The 24,499-nt window shown below is 36.5% G+C and overlaps 1 protein-coding gene across 12 annotated transcripts in view; it reads left to right on the top strand.

Moving 5' to 3' along the window:
- LOC110830769 (uncharacterized) overlaps nucleotides 1–24,499 on the top strand; it is a 1,002,197-nt gene that overhangs the window by 642,906 nt on the left and 334,792 nt on the right. For all 12 annotated transcript variants that reach the window (XM_087348624.1, XM_087348625.1, XM_087348627.1 and 9 more), the window contains one exon: nucleotides 3,942–4,004. In XM_087348624.1, the coding sequence (XP_087204750.1) occupies nucleotides 3,942–4,004 (63 nt within the window). The remainder of the gene's footprint in view (nucleotides 1–3,941; nucleotides 4,005–24,499) is intronic.

Raw genomic sequence — 24,499 nt, 5'->3', positions numbered from 1 at the left:
CTATAATACTGCTTATATGTTACGCATATCCCAGATGACCCAACCAGTCCGAAACATGTAGCTCATAGGAATATTTAGGTATGTCAATAAACTGAACAGCTTGATTTGTATGGCGATAAAAATTAATTTTGTATTTCTAACGAGATGCCAGCAATAGGATACTCGAATTACACAGATATTTGAAGTTTACGAATTTAGATTCGGCCGTTCTTTAATACTCTGCCCGGTCTAAGCTACAGATTACGCCTGCGATGTACCTACAGAGTGATTAAAAATCACGTTACCGATATTAAAATATGTATTGATGATTCAGTTCAGTTAATTAGATTAATAAACACAATTCCGCTGACAAAATACAAGAACCGGTTACTCCTGTTGTAACCTGATGGCGCCAGTCAATGTCTTTCAACAGTCGAAAAAAGAGCACCGAGTGTTCATTGTCTAGAACTATCTGACATGTCGTTCTTACCGAAGTTCCTGGAATTAAAACCGCGCATACCGTGCAATGTATTGATATATAAAACCATGCATACAAAAAAAACTGTACACATTAAATAACGAGTTTGGCACAAATATTTATTTAATGTGTGAACACTTTTGTTTGTATGCATGATTTTATATATTGCTGATATTAATTTAGAAATAGATAAAATATGGCATACGTTTCATTCAGTTCCGGTACGGTCTCTTAATGCGTTGACTGTCGCGAGTATACTGTGTAATTGATTTGTCTTTAAAGTCATAAAACAGTAGCCGTGTCGGTATCGATCAGGTTAATTGTGAAAGCCGTGTTATATAATCATTCATTTATGATTACACTAATTGTTTAACGGCTCATATTTGCAGAACCTGCGAATTAATGTTATTATGTATTATAACGCAAAATGTGCTCTATGAGGTAAAGATCTCTACAAAGCAGAGATGATGACTGAGTGTATAGACCGGAAAGAGAACGGATGAGAAGAGAATGCTTTATGTATACAGGATGGAAATACAAGACAGAGATACATACGAAAATATACTTCCAGATGGCGAATGGCGAAGTGCTGAAAACAGAGCTGGTCTTTATGATTTCTAAGCGAGGAAAGTAGACTTTAAACACAGTAGAAAAAAATGGAACAAGTGGAAACATTATTCGTAGCAAGAAACTTTCCAAATCTGTCATCATGCTGTTTCATGTGTAAAAATATAAACAACATTCACCTCTTGTTCGCACTGCATTACTGGAATGTTGAGAAATACATAAGGCAAAATTGCGTGTCCAAAACGTGTATTTATAATTAATTGTTCTCACTTGATTATTGAGGTATATTATTGTCTGTCAAATACAGTTCTTAATATTTTTAAATATCCAGTGTGATACTGAAGTGTCATGGATTACATGTTTCGGCATTTTTATGTCAGACCATTGTTTGTTCTTGACCTATGTCAGCACGTATTCTTACTGTAATGTTTATCCACATTTATATTGGCTATCAAATATGAAATATTAAAATATACATAAGATAAAATATATGCAAGGGTTTAACTTTATGGTGGACAAACGTTACAGTAATCATGTTTTCTGACATTTGTCACTCACAGGTAAAGGTCGGCTTATAAGATGGAATTTTCCTTCGAGACCATTTCCCTAAAATTACCTTGATTTTATTCACACAAAATTCGTTATATAAATGTAGTAAATTCTGAAATTTGTGGAGTAGAAAATTCCTAAATATGCTGTATATTATTACTGCTCGCTTTGTGTAAATGTAGAGAAATTAATGTTGGTTCAGTGCGCGAATGTTAAAATTTATTGCTAGAAATGTAACCCATTTTTCTTCTAGGGGGTTGCTAAAGGGTTTGTTGGTGGAGAAGTTGTCGGTGTCCCTTAGATTGCAAGACTTGTGTGTTTCAGTAACATATAATTAATTTTAACGTAGAGATAATTGTTCGTATGATCCAAGAACGTTATGTGTACGCAGCATATAACCGATTTATATCTGCAAATCAAGGCTAATCTTGCAAACCAGAAAAAACAATAAATAATATAATTTTACGATGTCGTAATCTTTGACATTAGCACAAGAACCTCAAAGTGGTTTGAAATATCTCGCTAGATACCTTTGGGCTGTCCCATTATAATCAGACACCGAGGCATTTATGTAATTACCTTTTTTGTAATTCTCTAGGCCAACAATTTGTGAAGGAACTTGCATAATACATGACGCATTCCTGCATAGTTATACCTTTGAGGACATATTTATGCTTTTGTCATCTTTCTTGTAAACATTCTTTATCCTTTGAAAATATTTGTTTCTGTCGTACACATTATCAGCGAGTTTCTGAAGGCCTTTACTGCACCCAAACTCTTGCTGTGTTTTGTGTGCCAAGACTTTTGCAAGTTCGCGAAAGTTTCTTGTTCCTGCATTTTCGGTTCCTGGCGTCGGGGCGCTGCGCTCGGATGTTACTTACCGGCGCTACGCCCCAACCGCTCATGAATCTTTAGTCTGGCGGAAACGAAAAGGGGGGGGGGGGGGTTAATGGGGAAAGAAGAGAAAAGGTCGAAAACAGGCCCCTTCGTCTTCCGTAAAAAGTTCCAACTGTTTAAGAAGGTGAGGATGAGTCATCAACGTTGAATAGCGAGGACTTTAAATCAGGTCAGACGCTCCAACGGTGCTATATTATGTTATAAACGTATTCCTTAAGGACTTGAATTTTGTGTTTGAACCACCTAATGGGTTTATTTTCGTTTCACACTGATGCGGAGTACTGAATAACAACTCGTTTATTTTGGAAGGCACTGCAGATAAACGTATATAAATGGTAATTTTGTTGGTTATTTTGTATGGTTACAAACTAACAACAAGTAAAATCAAGTACGTAGTTCAGGACATTACTGAACGGGGACTTTACCGCTCAGTAACATTTTGATAATGAACTGAAGAGCTTTTCGATGGAGTGGGATTATAATATGGGATACAAGAAATGCATACCTAATGCTTTTAGTAAAGTAGCATGGAAAGCGATGGATTGCAAGATCGAGACGAAAATAGTACGAGAATATTAACCCTTTAAATCCCACTAGTAATGATGTATACCATCTGCATTAACAATCAGAATTGTTCATATTTTGCTAATGGGTTTCGTTTGATTTGTAGAATGAACAGCGATTATTTCTTCAAACAGCATAAACTAATTAATTTGAATACAAATTTCCTTGGATATTTTCCGTCGTCTAAGAAATAATAAAATATAAAACGACGTTTCGGAGATGGGGCTCTATCTCCGTCTTCAGGTACCTACTCTGTTGGGTCCAATAGATAGAGCTATTAGCTATCTCCGGACCCAAAACCACCACTCTATTAACTCTATCTATTGGGCCCAACAGAGTAGGTACCTGAAGACGGAGATAGAGCCTCATCTCCTAAACGTCGTTTTTTATTTTATTATTTGTTAGACGATGGAAAATATCCAAGGAAACTTTTATTCAAATAACTCACCTTCGTCACGAACTTTCAGATTTGATATAAACTAATTGATATTTGGAATGGATAAGTTATGTTTTCTTTGAGGTACGGCTTAATTCTTAACTATTAATAAGACGAGCTTCAGCGTAGGAAAAGTTGAGATTCATCATATTTGTGGCTTATTAAATGGAGTGTGTTTTTCGCTGTGCTGTCTAATGTGTGTACCCACCATGCAATGCAGAGCTAGCAGTTTTTTTTTAATTCTGTGGGGTGTATATGTTGGAGTCTTATTCCCCTCACTATCAGTAATAGGTTTTACCTTTGTGAGCCCAGACCACGTGTCTCTTTAGCATTGCGTCTTGTTGTTAGCAACTACGTGCTGTCTCTACTTGATGGTCAAGATCTACGGCTGTGCTGTTTCGCCGCCAACTGGTCTGATTAAATAAGGCATATTTTATTGCACAATTTGACATTCTGTTTCTTTTGTTACAGAGTGATAGCGGGCTAGCGGATTCCGAACCAACCCGGGCCAAGGAGATGACGGCCATTAACTCGGTGAGTAATTCTCAGTGACGATGACAGAAACTTTAACTGTCTCGTACACGTAACGTACTAAATGATTCTCGTGCGATGTTTATTGACTTTTAACTTTCTTAAAATGATATACGGGTTCGAATGCAAGGGTTCCGATTGAAGACAGGGCCTGTATCAACACTTGTGTTCGTAAGATGTTAGGTTGTTCCTACAAGCTTCTGACTGTAATGATCAGTATTTAGGATCATGTTACCGTGTAAAACTCGATCATTATCATCATCCACTCACAGAGTTAGACTATTAGCTTGATCCATTTCAGTCTCAACATTTACGTCGGCAGTGGTGTTTATAATGGAGCCCCCGTTGAAATCTTTCTTTGGTCTTTCAGTGGATGAACGTGTTCTGTTCAATAACGTTATTCTTCCAATGAATACATTTTTTCAATTTCTGATCCCTTTTGAGGATGAGATTTAATTCTGCGTTTGTCGTAAAAATATAAACTCCAATGATTATAGTCTATTTTTGCCTCATCTCTTTACCCCTTTTCACTACCATAAACTAAGGTTGTAACAGCTAACTTTTTGTATAATTTTAGTCTTAGTGTTACTCGAACTAAATGTGGTTTGAAAGTGTTTTTAAGAGTCCCCCGAATTATAAGTCCTAAAAACAGTTTAATTGTACCGGTGACGTACAGCACTGTATGAAGACGTGTATATGTTACATATTTATATACCTATGCATGCACAATACTTACGTATTTATGTAGATACAGTATGAACGTAAGCCTACGTATTTACATATGCATTTACACTTATATTATTTATCATGTCAGTTGTACTAACTTATACAACTTACACCTCGTATTTTTTATCCTTAAGTCAGTTTCACCTTCCGACTTGCTTATCCAGGCTACTTATTTTTAAAACTATCACCAGAAAATTTTAAACTTAGTATGAGATAGGATTTGTGGTTTTCACGGCATTGAGTCTGAAGATGACTGTCTTCAGCCCCCTGATAATGGAGGCAGCAAAGACCTCTAAAACGTCGATGAACGTCTACCAAACTACACGACGCTACAACCCAGAAGACAGCCATCTTTGTTGGAGATATTTAACCAGACGGGAAGATTTTTGAAGCACTGTCTGTGTTTCTCGAGAACTAAGACCGATATTGTCAAACGTTTATAATTTTAAAATTTGGTATCGTTGAGTAGCCCACAGGGGCGGAGTTGGCGCCATCCGTTACCGAACACTAGACGACGAGGCGTATTTGCTCCCACATTCAACTTCCCGAGAAAGAGGAGGGAAAGGGGAACGACTGATCTTAGCCGCTTTTCAGCCTGGTATTCAGCTTTCATGGGATTGTTTTAAATGCCTTCTCCCTGATACTTTGAACAAGTGGGCCAGAAATGGATATTTACCATGAACAGGAAGACGTATTTAAAATCTCTTCTGGGGTTTCATTTTATAGACCCATGGCTCATAAGACAGGGCGTGGTGTACAGATATACCACTAACATTTCGGCAAATACTGCTACCATGCAGTTCAGAAACTTTTGACTTCCCATCTGGTGTCAAAAATGTATAACTTAAAACACGCAGAAATAATTTTATACATTTTTTGTATGGATGTGAAATGTGGTCTCACACGCTAAGAGAGGAACGTAGCAGATCGAGTGAGTGTGTTTTTGATAAGGGTGCTTGTACCGAAGAAGTATGAAGTTACAGGAGGCTCAAGAAGATTGCATAATCAGGAGCGCCATAGTTGGACGACGTCACCAGAAGCACCGCTCATGGGGAGAAAAGAAGTGTGTTGGAAAGCCTGAAGGGAAGAAACCACGCGGAAGACCTAAGCGTAGATAGGGTTATAATATTAGAATGAATCGTAGGGAAATCGGTTTTGTGTGTGGATTGGATTCGTCTGGCTTAGGTTACGGACCGTTGGCGGGTTCATGTTAACACGGTAATGCGCCTATGGGTTCCAACGTTGTATTCTGTGAAAGTGGTGACGAAATCTTGGAATTATTGGCTTTAATCCTGTCTTTCTCTGTACTAATATTAAATTTGGTTTTACTCTTTATATCTACTTGAGAGAAAATCTTTGTTTTTATACATCCCTTGCGTCCGTTCCACGCCCATGGCTATAAATGAGGTTTACATATTTAATCAACATCAAGTGCGCGTTTTTCATTGTTGAAATGAATAAAGCTGGAACGGCATTTTCCTGGTCGTTGCAGCGTGCAGGTTCGTGGTTTTAATTGTTTATTTAAAATTTTAAAGGCTCGGAAATGATGTTCTTCAGCCTTGAAACTTTTTTAAGCAGAAGCCATTTAGATAAACGTCTTCTTTTGCTGGGTTTCATAATGGCCAGCCCAGTAGTTTTACCGCGTTGTGTTTTTGATATATTTGCTTGAGCGCGTACGTACTGAGATAGTATTCTTCGTAGTGATTATGGACTTCATTGTACAGGCTTTGTAGATAAACGCTATTGATTGATCTAAAAATGTGAGATTTGAGGTTCTCAAGGCTGGGAATATGAAGATGGCTGTCGGTCTTATGGGATGTTGCACCATGTCATATGATATAAGTTTGCCGATGTTTTAACACCTCGGTAACAATCCAGAAGAGAGTCATCTTCATAAAAATGTCGTGTTCTCAGGGAAATCCAAACGTAGTCTTTATTCTTTCATTGCGGTCTGAATATTACAAGTCAGTTTACATTCGTGCAACGCATTTTAACTGACAGCTGTTTAAATCCTAATTTCCTGCTCCGTACATCTTTATCTCTCTTTAATGACGTACCAGCCAGTTTTTTCTTGTTTTCTGGATGTATGCTGTAGGCCTATTGCTATTTTATTTCCGCTTGTTTCATATACACACAAAATAATATTGGTTGAGGGGAAACGTCATAAATTCGTGCAGGACATTTTTGTACGCCCACGCACACAGCCACACATGCACATCTATAAGCATTATTATTTTAGATTGTAGAAGGAATTACGATATATGTTTTTAAAGTTTATAACAATAATTTTTTCTGCTTTAATACACGCTAATGTCAGGTAATATGCAACCCTGTCCCGCCGTACAATGCAACATGTAAAACAATTATTTTATGCTTTTAGCAAGTAGAAGAAAGTAAAACTTGTATGAACTTCGCAAAACAAGACCTTTCTAAATTAATGTTCTCATTATTTACACACGCGCTGTATGCATAAATTATAATGAAGATTAGGCGGAATGCTCGCGGTATGTAAACTTACTACTTGACTCCATCCAGCCTGTAGTGATGGATAATATTAAATTGCTGTAAGAGTCTTCGATCTTTCGCAACTTGGCCTACGTGACGACTGAGCAACACGTTCTTTCTCACCTGAGAACGCTGAAGCCATTGCCAGCAGTAGACTACCAGCAAAGCAGCTTTTTTGTTGTTCAGTTGTAAAAAAATTCTGAAATAAATGGTTCGGACGTACCTACATATCGAGCTGCGAGTGGTTAAAATGTCGTAAAAAGTGTGTTTTGTTGTTATCTTTCCACCGGGAAATATATATTACATCCAGCATACAAATGTCCTACTTTTTGGTGAAATTATGAGTCTCAACGACACTATGGCAACTCCAAGTGCGGGTTGTGGATAAATTTGGACTAGCTGCTGCATTTGGAGTGAAGATTTTGTATTTCTCTCTTTTTCTTATCTCTGTTTTTACATCACGCTGCATCTGAAGTACGTGTGTGTTGCAGATAGATTTCGAGCCGTCTGGGAATAGACTTGATACTTGAACCAGTGAATTGTAGTATGTATGCCGAATTTCAATAAGCTAAATGTGAAACAGAAGAAGATATTTTATGTTTCCTGAATTTCTGGCAGGGTGCGCTACGAATAGATACTATCTATAATATGACAATATTGTATTTGGAATTCCGTGTTATTTTAGATTACCGTGCTATTTAAGAAACGTCTTCTTCTGCACTTGAATTTGTAGGTAGCATTTTCTGCCTTGACTGCACTGATACATTCATCTATTTCTTCAGCTTTCTTAATTTACTCGCACCTTGGTTTTTTGATTCACTGCAGCGTTATATATTATGTTATTATCCGTGTTTATTATCCTGTTACATTTCCATTTTAGATAGTATTTATAATTATATTATATTTCATTAAGGTTTTTTTCTAACCTTACTTAAAAAAAATCATACTGCAAGCTTGCAACCTACTGATGTTTACTTGTTAGTGATTCAGTTCTTACCATCGTGAAAAAGTGTGGGTGTGACCATAGTTTTATAAATTTCAGTTTTTATATCCTTTTTGTTTTTATTTTCAGGGTTTCTTATTAATGATTCCACGTATTCAAATGTTATGTTCTTTCTTCTATGTCAGTATCATACACCTATAATTAACAAATTCCAAATCCCAAATATTTACATTGTCACCTTTTCTCTTAAATGATTGCGTATTAAAATAAAAAAAATTGATTACAAAAAGAATTAGCGGATGGAGTTTTTCTATAAAATTTTCAAAAATGTCGATTCGAATCTTAAGGTCAGAATTTTTAGACATTCTAAAGTATCTTCATACATATTGTTATTTGTTATATTCATAGAACGAATATATACTTGTATTTCGACTTTACAGGAACCCATTGTTTTTCCTATATTGTACAAAATATTACCTTTCGTTTTGTAAAAATTTTGTTACCACACAAAATTTGACGATTATATGTTGGTAGTGGCTTTAACATAGCCCTGTAGCTTTTATCTCACAGGTTCGTGGAGACACGCCGACATGTTACAGTAAGATGAAGAAATCATGGTAAAATCATCAATCATCATTTGCTCAGTCGTTATGTTAGTGCATTGATTGATATATGTCGGCTTACTTACCTTTGGATAAGGTATGAACATTATATCAGATTATTGTTATTTGATAATTTTATTATTATTGTTATTGTCGTTACCAGCGGCAACAGAGCCATTATTTTATTCATACTTTCCATCACCTGCTTAACAGTAAGCACTACTATAGACTTCATTGTATTACATCATCACTGTTATCACCGTAATATTCATGGACATATTGAAGCATTCTTATGTAGCCTTACAGCTGTGCTGTGGATATATTGCCGGTTAACGTGGGAGTAGTTTATAAAAGCCAGCGGTGCCAAACAAACCGAGTGTGAAGGAATACCAGGAGAATGTAAGCATCAAAGTTGTAACTCGGTCTTGAAGGAAGGCTCTTCGGAATTCCTGTGCTATACCATTGCGACTGACTTCCTGCTGGCAATTGGCGTCGCATTGCCTTTGTGGCACTGTGCTGTGCCTCGCCGTGCACGATACAAAGTTGAAACTTGCTTGACAATAGAACCACGTTAACGTCGTAATGAATTGTACCAAGTTTCATAGCAGACGTTTGACTTGTTTGTTTCTTCTGTTATATCACTGCGTTTTGTCAACTGTTGATATTAGAGGCAGAGAAGCCGCGATTAATTTGGTGAGACTTGAGGTTACAGCGAGGAATATGAAAATGGCTGTCTTGTGTTCTGCGCGCGACTAATGTAAGATAACGTCAGTTATCTTACTTAGACAACTTTAATTTCGAGCAGTATGTATGATTAATGTCTTCATTGGGCAGTCGAATCCCAGTCGGGTTTCCAGCTGTACTTTCTAAGAACTTTTTCAGTCTCTTCAGGTGAAACCATACTTCGCAGGCATTGTGTTATCTCATTGGACTTTATATTACGTCTAAGTTGAAACAGCCGTTAAATGATCTAGGAAGCAATTATGAAATTGTAACATATGCTGATCATTAAAACGTGTTGTACATTATGACAGATATCCAGCGATTTAATAAGAATTATGTGTCGGTTTAGCTCAGCAGTAATCACTCACTTTCTTCAAGTACCCGATTTGCATTTCGGTCGAAAATGGCTGACGTTTAATGTTTTATGGTTTTCCAAATGAATTTTAGAATAGTATCTTAAACAGAGTTTTCTGCGTTCCATAACTCCCAGTTCATGACGTATGGTTTCTTATTAGCGCAACACAACATAGGCTAATTGATACATCAGCGCAGAATGATAGAAATAAATATTTTGAGTTGTTTAATTAAAAATGAAACAAGTCTGCAGCTCAGTCTCCTTCAAGAGAAGCAGTAGAATTATGTGTTTCGTGTTACGTGATTCTCTGTATACCAGAATCTGCGAGGTAATTCTGTTTTACATTTAACCATGACAACTGACAACACCTAATTGCCTTTGATGTGTAATTTTACCATAGCAACCCCAGTACCACATTAAATATCCCTTACGTAAGATCCAGTCACATTTAGGAAATTAATACGTTCAGTTTCGTTTAACATAGTGCAGAATAATATTCGCTTCAGGTATAATTAATTCATCGTACCATGAACTGTTTAGTTTAAAGTTTATCCATTCGTATTTCTGCACTGTGGGAATTCTGAGGTGGGTAAAACGTTCACCGCATAGCTCGAAAATAATATAGTGTATTCGCTTCAGTGAAACAAATTTATGGTGGAAATCAAGTCCTACACGCATGCTATTATATATATATATGTGTATGTATATATATATATATATATATATATATATATATATATATAGTAGTGTTTCTATAGGCCTGATGATAATACATTTTACTTTTGAGTACATCGGTTGTCTACCTCGTATGATGGAATCCACTAATTTGATTAAATACCTATTTCCCCGATTTTAAGACACGCTGTTTTCACACTTTAATATTTCTGATATCGAGGTGCATCTTGTATTTGATGGCGACTAAGAATCGATACAGCGTATTTTCCTGAAAACCCCTTACTAAGTCAAGGGTGCATCTTACGAATGATGGCGTCTTCAAGTCGAGGAAATACGGTGTTATGTTGAAGCAAGGCTTTGCGGTAATATCCCGATCCTCTGTCCAAGATGCCGTACCACGTTGTTTGAGGTTGCATATTTTAGATCAATGGTATTCAACCTGGGGTACGCGAAGACATCTTAGGGGTTACGTGAAACTTAAAAAATATATATTATTTTATGATAAACACTGAATAATCAGTAATGTAATTTATTTAATTTATTTTAGATGTAGATGATATACTATGTATAACTTGAATTATACACCAACAACTTTGGGGGTACAAAGTTGAAGAGAAATTATATCTGGGGGTACGCGAACAAAAATAAGGTTGAATACCACTGTTTTAGATTATATCTCAGTTGGAATTGACAAGACTGCTTATTCCTTGAACTCTGAAGAAGAATATAGCGTTGGAGGAGGTTCTCAGATTAACAATTACGTACTCATTATAACTGAACCATTGAAGCCGAATGAATGAGATGAACGTAAATTTACGGTTATGAAGGTTCTCAGGCGACACCCGATCGTCCTTCTGGTAAAGGAGGTTGAAGAGAAGGTAAGCCCTTCGGAAATGGAGGACGCTAAGCGATGAGAAGTGTAGGAAGGAGAGAATTTGAGTGGGGTCATACAGATTGGGTCTGAATCTTTACATTAAAGTTGGGAAGGCAGTTTTTATGTGCCTAAGCACGTCTAAATAATATTTAATAATTTAGCCCGTACTGCAAAGAAAACACCACTTTAACATTACAAAAATAATTTGATTCTGAGAATCATACGAAACCCATAAATACAAAATGCAACGTTACTGATTTCTAGAGCAGATGGTACATGTAATTATCGCTCGGCGTTAAGGGGTTAAGGGAACCTAGTCTGCTGCCTAAATTACTTCCTTGTTTTGTATTTACGAGTAACTGTTTCGTGTAATCTTTCCTTTTCTTAGTTCCTTCTTTCTTCTTTCTTTTTGATTAATCTTCGGATTCTATGTTCCATTGTGATTGCAGAACTAATTACAATTCGATTCTGCTTGTACATTCTGTGAGTATTCTCCCCAATAAGCCTTATATTTAATGGATATCGGGATCTCTTTCCTCGGGATAAAGTGGCTGGAGCCTGGAACTGACCACTCAACCTCTATCTCCCCAGATTGTTAATGCGTGGAAGTCTCTGACCATTATGTCGTAATTGCCTGGCCATTCATTGATGTTAGCGAGTAGTGACGTAAGACAGCGACAGATCGCAAAATTCAATTGATGAACTTTTACTTCAGTGATAAATTGTTTACTACTCTGCTTCATAACTGTTGACTTCTCTCAAAGAGAACATAATTCCCGTTTGATTGTTCAGTCCTTTCCAGTCAGACTTATAGGAGCCTTTGATTTATTTTTGTATTGTACGCAAGTGACGGTGTATCAGTTGAAGAAAGTTGCTCAAAATCTGATCAGTTTGCTACGTATAATGTCACTGTAGGCTAAACCTTCCTTCTGGCTGTTGTATAACGCTTTGCGTCATTTACGACAAGCGTTCACTCCGTGGGCGCAAAACTCCAGAAGTTGTTGCACCTGAGACATCTATTTCAACATGCGTGAATCACGACCAGTGGTTTTATCGCTGTTCTAAATCTGTTAGCAGGAAATTCGAGACAAAAGACCACAACACACGTAGACGACTCCGTTTCCAATCCAGAAAAGTATTTAAATCTTCCACAGGCGTCAGTCGGTCTCTGTTCAGATGTAGCCTGTAATCAATTTTGATTTCGTCTGAAGCTGAAGGATCAGTCTCCGTATTTGAAAGTTCTAATATATTTTGTAATATATTTTCCGTTAATAATGTTCTTTACCATTTATCCTGAGGTTTGCACATATCACCTTAATACATACTGGCATCTTGTTTATTTGTTTTTTTTATTATTTTAAATCGTTTAGCATTTTCATCCCTTTCGTACTTCGTCTTCCAGCAGTTTATATTTCCACTCTTATTTAATTTTTGGATTTTATTAAATTATGGTCACTGCCATATTGGAAACTTTCTTCCTCTGAAGGTACCCACATTTTTAACTCTCAGTTTTGTTTGTTCTTTTAAAATATCCACAATATTAATAACATATAGTCATGTCTCACAATATATCTATATAATACATGTAACACGTATTAAAAACAAAATGTATTTCGGAAATAGCTGCTGCACTATGTACGTCAGGGGCAAAATTTGTCTCAGGTACACAGAAGTAAATACCCTGTAAAATAGTGAATAGATGGAATAATAATAATAACATATTAGAAATTTTATCTGCAGAATTTCTTTGTGTCATGTAAACTTAGTTATATCTTTATGTTGCAAATGTTCGTTAAATGTTGCATCGGATTCTGTTAACATAAATTAATTTAGCGTTCTGTAACGGAATGTCCCGGCTTCAAATCTAAGCGAGCAGCACCCTGTTAAATTTTCTGGGTGTGTTATTCCATTCTGAATTAACTTGCAATAAGGTACACGTACAGACCACGCTACCTTCACTATTCGAGTGTAATTGTAATTTGTGGCCCCTATACCCCTGGAGACAGACCTCATTACCCTGCCGAAACACTTGAGGTCGAATAAACAAACCAGACCCTGATAAAATAGTGACAAATAGAGCATAAAGGAAAGAGCTGACCGGTTGTAATTCTCCGTTATTATAGATTATATCCTCACTGGAATGTGTCACTTGATTTGGTCCTTCGGCTTAGTGTGGGCCTAACCACTCCGTTTCTGAAATGTTAGCTTTTTTGAACTGCTTAGTAAAGTATAATTAATTTATGGGAGTAAAATGGATAAGGATAAAATTAAATGGAGAGAGTTCGTGATAACTGTGAGGATAGTTTAGATTTTCATAACAACAAAGAATTATTTTACCAGCTGAATGTATTTCTAATACCTGAGATCGGGCCCTTAACTTGATGACTGTTGTCTCCAATGTCCGAATTGGTATTATTCAAATATTTTCCATAGTTTTATGTAATTAAATTTATATCATGGTATTATTAACTACAAATGTTTACATTATATTTTAAGAAATGAAAAAATGCGATAGATTTGGAGAAACCTGTTGTAAAAATTTAAAAAAAAGTGATAAAAGTAAACTGTCTTGGTTTTCTCAGAATCCCATTCATATGAAGTTTATACAAAATGTTATCCAGCATTCTTATGACAATTTTAAATTACAAACGTAATGTTAGAGCTGTCTCCTTTTAAAAGTGTGTGGCCTGTTATATAACGTTATAATTTCCAATATAATCGTCGTTTAATAAGGAAGCTGCGTAGCAATGATTGTTCATTTTATTTAGATCCATACAAGACGTTCGTAAGGCATGATACGACTGTATTATACATCCTGACGTCACTCGTGTTTTCGGTAAATGAAATTCTTAACCTTTAAGTGCAATCACATGAAAGCACTGTTCGTAACGGTAGTTTAATTTTAAAATTGAGACTCAGTTACTTAAAAGTTACTGAAAGTATAGTAATATCGTTATATTAGATCTGCCATCCTCTATGCGCTGGATAGTGTAATTTTCTCCCGCTTTCCTGTGTCCAAGTGGAGCTTTTAACAGCGTATTATTACTGGAATTTGTGTCCTGAGTTACCAATAGGATACTTCCTAGCCTAGGTGTGGTATCCCATGCAGGCTATAAAGTCAGAATTTAATTTGCTTTGATGCGAACTCTACGTGATGTCAGTTTTATAATGCAAAAGGTTGAGGTACCTCTCGTATAACAGCGGCTTTTTAAATATTCGTTTCATGAACCTCTTATCTCAGTACCATTAATTACACTTACCGGAAGTGCTTCTGTACGAAGGTCTGAAATTGAACACTGGCATTCTTACTCGTTCTATGATCTTCTTGCGAGTCGAGGTAGCTCGTCCAGTAACGCGACCGAGTTAAGAATCCTGGCTGGGGTAGCCATCTTCTGCCCTAGTACAACACGTTTTTCTCTTAGTAAAGGCCTGCAGAGTGATTCTAGTGACTGTCACCCACATTGTGGTAAGATTAAAATTGCGTGAGGCTTTATCTCCAGTCCTCCCCCCCATACATCTTAATGGCGTGGTGTCAAGTGGGTCACATATAAGTTTTGTTCACATTATTTAATTCTTGCGTAATCTTTTTATATTAATAGGTGTACAATTTATCTTAAAATGTGTATGGGTTTATGTAATAATTAATGTCTAGCTTTTTTACCAACTAAAGTTTCTCGCGAAGATGGCTGTCTTCTGGGTTATAGGTTGACCTGATGATGGAGGCAGCAAGGACATCTTAAACATTGATAAATGTCAACTAGACTACACGGCGGAACAACCCAGAAGCCAGCCGTTTTTGTACTCACCGCCGTTAGAACGCAAAGTCCTACAAATTTTCTAGCGTATTTTATAGTTTGTTTTTGTACACTCGTGTGCATCCAGCTAAGGATCATAGAACTTTAATCTCTGCTGCTTATAGTCTGTTTCTTTCGTATTTACATCACGACCATATCTATCCAAACTGATCGTGTTTATAAAATATTTTGTATAATTTAAAATATATATAGGCCTACTTGTCGGCATTATTTTACGGAAGATTCCATAAATTACTCCTATTTAATTCACAACTATTGTTCCTGAAAAATGCCTGTCTTAATTTCTCATTGTTACCATTAAAATGGCGATACAAACTGTGACAACCCCAGGTCTCCCCACTGTATTAACTGGTTTTAATACTTCGTTCTGAATATTTCCGAGTAGCCTGCTTGGCGAGTCCTCTAAGGCTGACACGTTGTCCTATTGATTCTGCACTAACCACGTTAAATTGTTTTTAATTTTAGAGCAGAGGTCGATTGTGAACTTTGTGGTTGCTAGACAGCAAGAGTGCTGTAACACAGTATCGGTGCAATATTGATATGAATACCTCGATGATATTCGATATAAAGACATTCATCGCGAAAAATCTGTTCTAAAACACTAACAAGACAAAAATATGCCCTGTGCATTGAATACCCAGAATGTTGTATGCGATATTCATTTGTTTTCAATATAAATATGTTTCTAAGAGCTAACAGTACAGTATCTACAATATACCATCATATGGGCCCTTCTGTTGCTCACGAAGGTAGCCAAGAGTATAATTCACACGAGTATAAATAACATTTAATGTCGTTATATATAACATCATATTACAACTTTTTAAATCAAAGTTAAAGGATCTATATGTCTGCCACTTCCCTATATTTTGTTATAATAGATTTTAAGGAAACTTTTACAGTTCTAGCTGAACTTAATATGAAGCAGTCATTATAGACAACTGGGCCGATTAAAAAACAATCAAATTCACCGAATAATATGCTGTATACAACTGCAGTGCCAAATTTTATAGAAATCCATTAAGGTATTTGGCTGGGTAAATAATGAACACGTGACCTCGTATTATGCATTCACTTTATGCGCTTCATGTTACAGGGCGGCATAAGAACCATAAGGGCAGAGATGAACAATGTATCTCCTATCTTAATCGCCTCGATCACACCTTTTGACTGTACGCATAGACGTAGTTTTATCTCTGCTTCATTTTATCTCGAAGAAGTTCCTAAGACATTTTTAACCAGATTTTGCACCGTCGCAATTGAGGGCTCGTATAATCTTAACGTACGTTAAAAAAATATCTCAGGTAAGCCCCACTACATTATGTGAATACCAGGATATTGATCATGGTGATTATAAATTGTAATGAAATAACAAATAGCCTCACTATAAGTAGAAATATATCTGAACATCTGAACATGATACTAAAAACAAACGAACGATGCCTTATTTGACTCCCAGCCTTGGTAGTTGTCATTCCCAATTGCCCATTCAAAGTAATTACTCTAATTCCCGCCTTACCTACTTAGATACCTGATAGAGATGAGATCCCAACTGGTGTTATGGGGCCTCAGATTAATTTTCACCTATCAGCTATCTTGATTGTAGACTTTGTCCCTCTGGGTGGATGGATCTTGAACTAATACCGCGTATAGCTCTCACATCGCTTCACACAGTTCCCATTAGATTGTCCCTGGCGCAGTCAGCCATTGCACTATAGCGCCTGAGCTTTCGACCTGTTAGTGACCACTTCTGTTCCTTAATGAGGGAGTACCGTAGCTCGAACCTTGGCTATGGATTCATTATCCTAAATGGAGTTCACGTATTCGTAGTTTTGTTCATATGGAAAATGTAGCATCGTCGGTTTATTACGTTACGTCTTGAACTTTAATTTGTAATGTTTGTCAAATCTGACAGTAAAATTATTAAATGTTGTCCCCCGACGCATCCAGAGACGCATCCAGAGACAGTGTTGTAAACAAGGTTCCGAAATTGTATGTGATTTTTTCACATGCGTATATAAACATAAGTAATATTTGTTTAGGACTTCCCGGTTCGAAAATCCGCTGGGTTGTGCGTTATTATGTCTGTGGTGTGGTGACGTAATCTCGCTTCCTACATCCAGGGTAATTCAGTTATTTTACTATGATGCTTGCAACTTGGTTATAAATTAAACTCAGAATAGGAAATTACACATTACCAAACCTGTTGATTAAAACGCGGAACTACGGTGTTTCAGAAGAAAATGAGATGTATGGGCCTAACAAATGTTTGTGCTTGAAGAGGAATTGAAGACTGCAATCGTTTGCAATGTGATTGCATTAAAATCATTATCACCTTGCAATGCGGCAAAAATAAATAATTACAAAGAAGTGTGATATCAATCCTTTAGGTTTAACCATATTTATTTCTTCAAGTGCAATTAGTTTTGTGTTTTAGTTCAGACGTTGATGTGTTATGTTAATTATTGAAGGTGTATGTAGACGATAAACATAATATGCTCGTTCTTCTGTGAGTAATGGGTAAGAAAATTATATGGACAAAATAAATTAATAAATAAATAACGATGTTGTTCTTCTGGATTTTGACGCTTTGTGAGATCTGTGGGTAAATACTAAAGTTTCAGAGAAACATACTGTCTCCATCTTGAGTCCTGAAGTTACAGCCACGACGACTTGGACAGTATTTTTCGCCCAGAATCACTGTTATCTGCCTACGAATCTTACGGGGATAAAACCCAAACGAACAGCATCGCCATCCTCACCACCCCGGGAACCTCAAAGCTCACAATAAATAATTTAATGATTGTAGTGCTGTTTGCGAAAGAATAACCCTGACGAAGAGTTTTAGATACGAAGAAACAGCCGGTAATAGTAGGTGATGCCCGTCGCTGTGAGCGTTGTGCTTCAAGAACGAAGCAGAGTGGACTGTTGTGAGGCGGCTGGGGTGGATAGCTTAGTTGCAGGTGTTAGTCCCACGGTGCTTTAATATCGGAAATCGTATCAAGTAAGCCGGGACCACAGCAGGATCGGCCCAACTAACATTAGCTCTTCACTTGGAGTCCCCATCCCCTCGGCCACACAACTGCTGTGCCCGAGGCTTGGTACGTTATGGAATAGCTTGTAGTGTAATCAAGTTTCATTGCGCTGACACCCGTAGGGAGGAGAGAGTCTGTTGTCATGTTCCCAGACCTTCTGCATTTAATGTGAGAATTTTTTTTAAAATCCGAATTTGCATATGTTTTGATGTCCTCTCTTTTATTTGCGAGTCTCTATTTTGTGGCTGTGTAGTTGAATGTACAATTAGTGTAGTCGCCCAATAACGTGTCACTTGGGAAGGAGAATTTGTATAATATTCGGATGTAAAATGGACGGCTTTAGAATGTGCAAATATAAAACTTTTAATCATAGAACGCTGGTCTGGTAAATCTGGCAACCGAACGACTCACCAAGGACATTGATAATTCGGTTTGTTTAACTCTTTAAAGACCGAAGTTCACGTAAGTAATATTTAAAAATGTACTTATCTCAACGAAAACAAAAGGATCGTTTGGTTAATGTTGTTGAAGGAGATGCTCGGTATTTATTCTGAGAATGACTTTAAACCTTAAAATACATTGTCAGCGGAATGCGGGGATAGCGAATGGGCGCCTTTGTCCTTTGAAGGGCTAATGTGTTTTGAAAATAAAGATCGAAAAGCATTAAATAGTTCTGTAATGTGGATCATGCTGTTAGTCTGTCCGTAAGAAATACAGGATCGATTTGGATGGAATTATGTTAGATCCACTGCCATGCCATTGCTCAGGCCTCTCATCGCGTAGACCCGGCTTCGCGTCGATGTCAGTCCTATAGAATCCTTCAGTCTTTCCCTGTCAATAACATTCCGTCCATGCTCAATATTTACGCATATAACATCTGTAGGATGCAGTAAGGGCTCGTTAAATGCCTATTTTATTGATACAATAACAATGGTACATCGACGCTAAGTTTGGCACGGCCATTTTGATTTAATTTGTTTTGTTCATTTTAATGACTACTTTTTTTGTCGAACGATACTAACTTCTATTTATATCTCCAGAAGTCCTTAAATATTTTGGTTTTGTTTGACTCACACCACTTGTGTTATGCTACTATTAGAATATGCGAGTTTAATTTATTTTAGTTTGTGAGATTTTACATTCTTACGTCGGCGAGTATGTAGATCAGCGTTTCTCAACCTTTTTGCCCTTGCGGAACCCTTGAAATAATATTCATGTCTCAGGGAACCCCTACATAAAAATTATTATGTATCATTATTGATATCTTTCTTTCTTTTTTATAAACTTAAAGTTCATAAGGAAAACTTAATATATTTTTTCTGATAGCTGGTTTACGCAAAAAATTACGTTTTTCTCAAGTTTATTGACAATACAAAAAAACTGAAATCAAACTGCCTGTTCAAGAGACCTCATACGGAGGTTTTCATTCACACAAAAAATAAACATAAATAACCAATATCGTATATAACACATATAAACAGAACGAAAACAGATAATAACTACTACAATAACTAAATCGTTTATTGACAATGTTAAAAAGGCATAAGATAAATCAAAGTAAAATGTCATATGAACAAATATATGTGTCAAGGAAATGTAATTTTTGAAGCCAATTTAAATAATAAAATTTACTTTTCTAATGTGAAAACTGTGCTTGTCTTTTGGTACACAAATACTTAATTCGGGGTCGAACTTTAGATAAACACACACGGATTTCATCTTCAACTGAAAGGGGACGATTTCTGTCTTTGGTCTTGGTACTTGTTAAATAAGAAAAAGCTTGCTCACACATGTAAGAGGTTGAAAACTGCAGCAATATATTTATTGCTTTCCTATGAATGGCAGGATAATCTTCTTTCACAGAAATCCAGAACATGTCAAGGGATACGTCAGTAAATCTCATCTTGAGTACAGCTCCTGTACACTAAAGGCGGTTTCACGCTGGCGGCGTATAGACGTCGCTAAATATATTTCTTATGATTATTATATTTCTAAATGACATAACAGGTTGAAGACTTTATTATAACACCCATGAATTTTCCGAGAATATGTCGTACGTGTATTGTGAAATTACGAATATGAAATTAAACATAAAAATGACTCAAAAATACATTTACATATAATTAACCTGTTCATCACTATTTCTCGCGGAACCCCCGGCGATTGCTCGCGGAACCCCGGTTGAGAAACGCTGATGTAGATGATTGTCTTGTGGGATGTTGCGTCATATTGTCATCGCCCTGGTAATGGAGGCAGCAAGGACCTCTGAAACGTCGGCAAACTTCTACCAGACCACACGGCGCAACATTCCAGTGCACTGCTATCTTCATGTTTTACTTTTTATTAAGATCTGCGTTACGCAAGTGAATATAAGTAATATGTCGCTGTGTATTAACTTAAGGGAAAATTGCCCTGAATAAAAGTTACAAGGATCGATGAAATAATCGCTATGTTTCAAACGGTATTTGCTTAACGTCTGATTCTTTCGATGAATTCGTTTTACTCGCTGTAAGACAATATACTGTGAGGTTAGAAATAAGTTGTTGCTACATTAAGAAAATATTTTATAAACTAATTTACGCACAGACTTAAAGATTTGTCTTATATTTTCTATTTGGCTCCCGTTGTGACGCAGTTGGGTAAGGTCTGGTAACCTTGGTGGACTGGCCAGAATAACACATGCTCTAGTCAATCTTCGAGAGAACGTGGTACGTACGCAATGCCATAGGGGTAGCAGTTTATTGTTAAACCATACAATTAAGTGTGCGCCATCAAAGCAATGTCCAGCCTGATGTTATAATCGTGCCATTTATATGTCTGTTTCAAAACGCAATGCAAACGCAGACCATAGGTGACATTAATAGAACCCACAAAAGTCAGGCCGAACTGCAACGCTACAAATAGTACAGCTGTTTGATATTTTTTCATTACTACTGATATAACACGAGGTTGAGGAAAACTGAATATTGAAATACTCGTAATTTGCTGTAATATAAGGTTCTAACTTCGGTGAGTATACAGATGGCGGTCTTCTGCATTGTTGAAACGTGTAGTCTGGTAGAAGTTTGCCGACGTTTCAGAGGTACTGCTGTGTCTATTACCAGGGCGATCATCGCGATGATGGGGCCAATAAGCATCTCTGAAATGTCGGTAAACTTCAACCAAACTACAAGTCGTAACAATGCTCACGACAGCCGTCTTCGTAATTTGTTGGTCTGTGCTTCACGCCAGATATGATTATTGTAGCTCGGAAACTAAGAGCCATGGAAGAATGGCTCCAAGACCAAAGTTATTTGTTTCGGTAGGAAAATTACATTAACGAAAGCCACAACATGAGAAAGTGTCCTAGGTTAGAGTTACTATAAGGACAAATGTCCCTGTGTTCAGGAATTGTATTGTTTGTATGATATTTATAAGGCATATGATAACTTTGAGTCAAGAAATATTGACAAGAATAAGTTATAATTTCTCGAATTTCCTGACATTAACACTGCAGACACTCTGGTAGTCATTAATAATTAAAATTATTTAGTTTGGTCGGTTTTATGACATGAGAGTCTGTATATTTGCTTTGTGAATAAACTTTGTGGTATCTCACAATGTAAAGAAATACATGGACGGAATTAATAACAGAAATCAGTCAAGTAGGAATAGATGAATAGGGAACATTATAAACTGGTGCGAAAGTTTGATCGGAAATAACGAAGGAAAAGTCTATAATATAATGTTTAATATAATATTGAATGCAAAATATGTGAGAGAGTAGACTGGATTTATTTACCTTGTGACAAAAGTCCAATGGAATTTTTCTGTGAAGACAATGATGAAGCTTGGGATTCTGTATCAACCAAGAATTTTTATATCAGATTTATTTAAATTGTATTAACACATTTATCTTTGATATACAGCTTCGTATAGAACAAAGAACTGGTATTAGCGCTTATTGGTCGTGTTTGAATTGTAACTAGAGGAACAACATAAATACAAAGAGGTATGTGGGTGGCAGGGTGAAAGGATGTACGCCGGTTTAGGCCGATTACCGACTATAACCTATTACCTTAATCGACGCCATTCCGCTAATCCCTTCATTAAACTCGTCCTTGAAGCTTACCTCCCAGCTAATGCTTCAACCTGTAATGCAGGCGGCATATCCATAAATATATTTAAGCTATTTTATAAACCTTGCTGATGTAGTTTACAGAATGAGGGTAATCCTACATCACGTGATGCAACAGCCCATTCAATATGACATGTTTAGTATTGATCAACCCAACAAAACCGACGGTGGGCTTGTACTTGTATGTAAGTCTTGTTTGTTTTAACGTCATTAAGGTTTTCCAGAATAGCTCGTTAGGATGCTTTCAGAAACTCTGTTCCTAAAGTGCATGTACAGTTTTGCTTGGGATATAATCCGAGCTTTTACTATATGCTAAGATCTTGTATTTTATGTAAGCTCCTAATTTTATGAGAATCTGTGCGTCAAAAGTCTGATCAGGTTTATTAATTATAATTGCGCTTCGAAACGTGTCCTTGGTTAAGGAAGTCTTTAATACGCTGGTCTTACGTGTTGTACTTTGTCATTTTAATCCAACCGACAAGATTGTCATCAGGCTTTATAGATGAATATGAAGCAGATTTTTACTTAAATAAGATAATTGCATTTTATAATTAGAATTACGTAAAACATTTGAGGTGTATAGATTAATATATTGCTAAATGAGAAAAAACAATGTTTTATTCCGTAAAATGTTTTGCATTGCGTTAAGAATAACTTGACATTGAGTTTGTGTTACATAATTAAGATCTAGATCGAAACCATTGAACTTACACAGATTAAAATATATACTAGAATAAAGAAAAGATAATTATTATGTTCTTTAATGCAGTTACTGAATGAGTTACTCTGTACTGATATTGTATATACTTCATAAACTGCTTAGGTACGTAGAATGCAGCTGTAAGTAGATTATGATATGTCGTTTCTTACTTGGTATGATTAAACGTGTTGGGGACGTAGTTAGAGGCGACTTTAATTGAACACAGAAAGTAGCAGACGTGTGGCGTGTTGTTATGATACGCTACTTGTAGAAGGTAGATCAGGCGTCGAAAGTTTACCCGTCTGTGAGTTGTACGGTGATATGTAGGAAGTTATTTTCTGCCAACTATTTAACAACCCTAGAAAAATAGCCGCCAACAGTCAGTGAACAAAGTTCTGAGCTGAATGGAAAATTGCGATAAAGAAATTTTTATAAAAATCCTCAAGTTTCTGTTTTTTCGTGAAATATATTGATTAGATGAATTATATGTATGGTAAGCTACACAATATATTCTTCTCCCTTTATAACTGACACGTTAATAGAATTATGGCCATGAGTTATATAAAGTATTCAACCACTAATAAGTTGCAATTAAGCATGGATATGACGTGATAGAGAAAATGGAGGAATAACAGCTACATGAATGATAAGATTTTAGGTGTCTTCTGAGATGTCGTGCCGTGTAGTCTGGTATACGTTCACCTACATTTTAGAACTCTGATGTTGGAAGCTGTAAACACCTCCGAAACGTCGGTAAACGTCTACCAGACGACACGGCGCAACGTCCCAGCAGACAGTCATCGTCTGTATATAGAATTGATTTCTTCAGGACCAAAAATCTGTTATAGAACTGATACACGATCGATCATCTCTAATAAAGTTAGCGATGTAAACGCTAAAAATATGACAAATCAGGTGAAAATATGATGAAATTACAAACCTGAAGGGTGAAATTGAAAGCAACGCCAAGGAGACATATAGGGTATTTCGAGGGTAAAAGCAAACAGCTTACTTGGAGACGAGAAATACACCCATTTATTTTCTTTAGGACGATGTAACTTGACCGTCCTATATCTGTGTGCAAGACCATACATCTTCTTACAGTGGAATAAGCATTATTTTGGATGTACGGATATATATATATATATATATATATATATATATATATATATAGAGAGAGAGAGAGAGAGAGAGAGAGCGCTTGTTATAACGCTTCCTAGGGCACAGCCTGAAAACTAAATCAACAAAACGTAGAATCATAAGAAACATAATTCACTGTTATCTGTTCCAACAAAAAGGGAGCAAACGCTGTATATTTCGATTGTGTGTATATATAGCTGCGGGTCACAGTGTAGCAGTTTGAATTGCGGTTGAGTAAGGAGGATAGATGTGGAATTTGAAAGTATCATATGACGTTTCAATATAAAT

Source organism: Zootermopsis nevadensis, unplaced genomic scaffold (genome assembly GCF_977971745.1).
Source record: "Zootermopsis nevadensis isolate Lab colony 2312 unplaced genomic scaffold, Znev_1.0 Znev_ptg000013l, whole genome shotgun sequence".
NCBI lineage: Eukaryota > Metazoa > Arthropoda > Insecta > Blattodea > Termopsidae > Zootermopsis > Zootermopsis nevadensis.
Note: the sequence above shows the minus strand (reverse complement) of the source record. Positions and strands in the feature narration are given on the sequence as shown.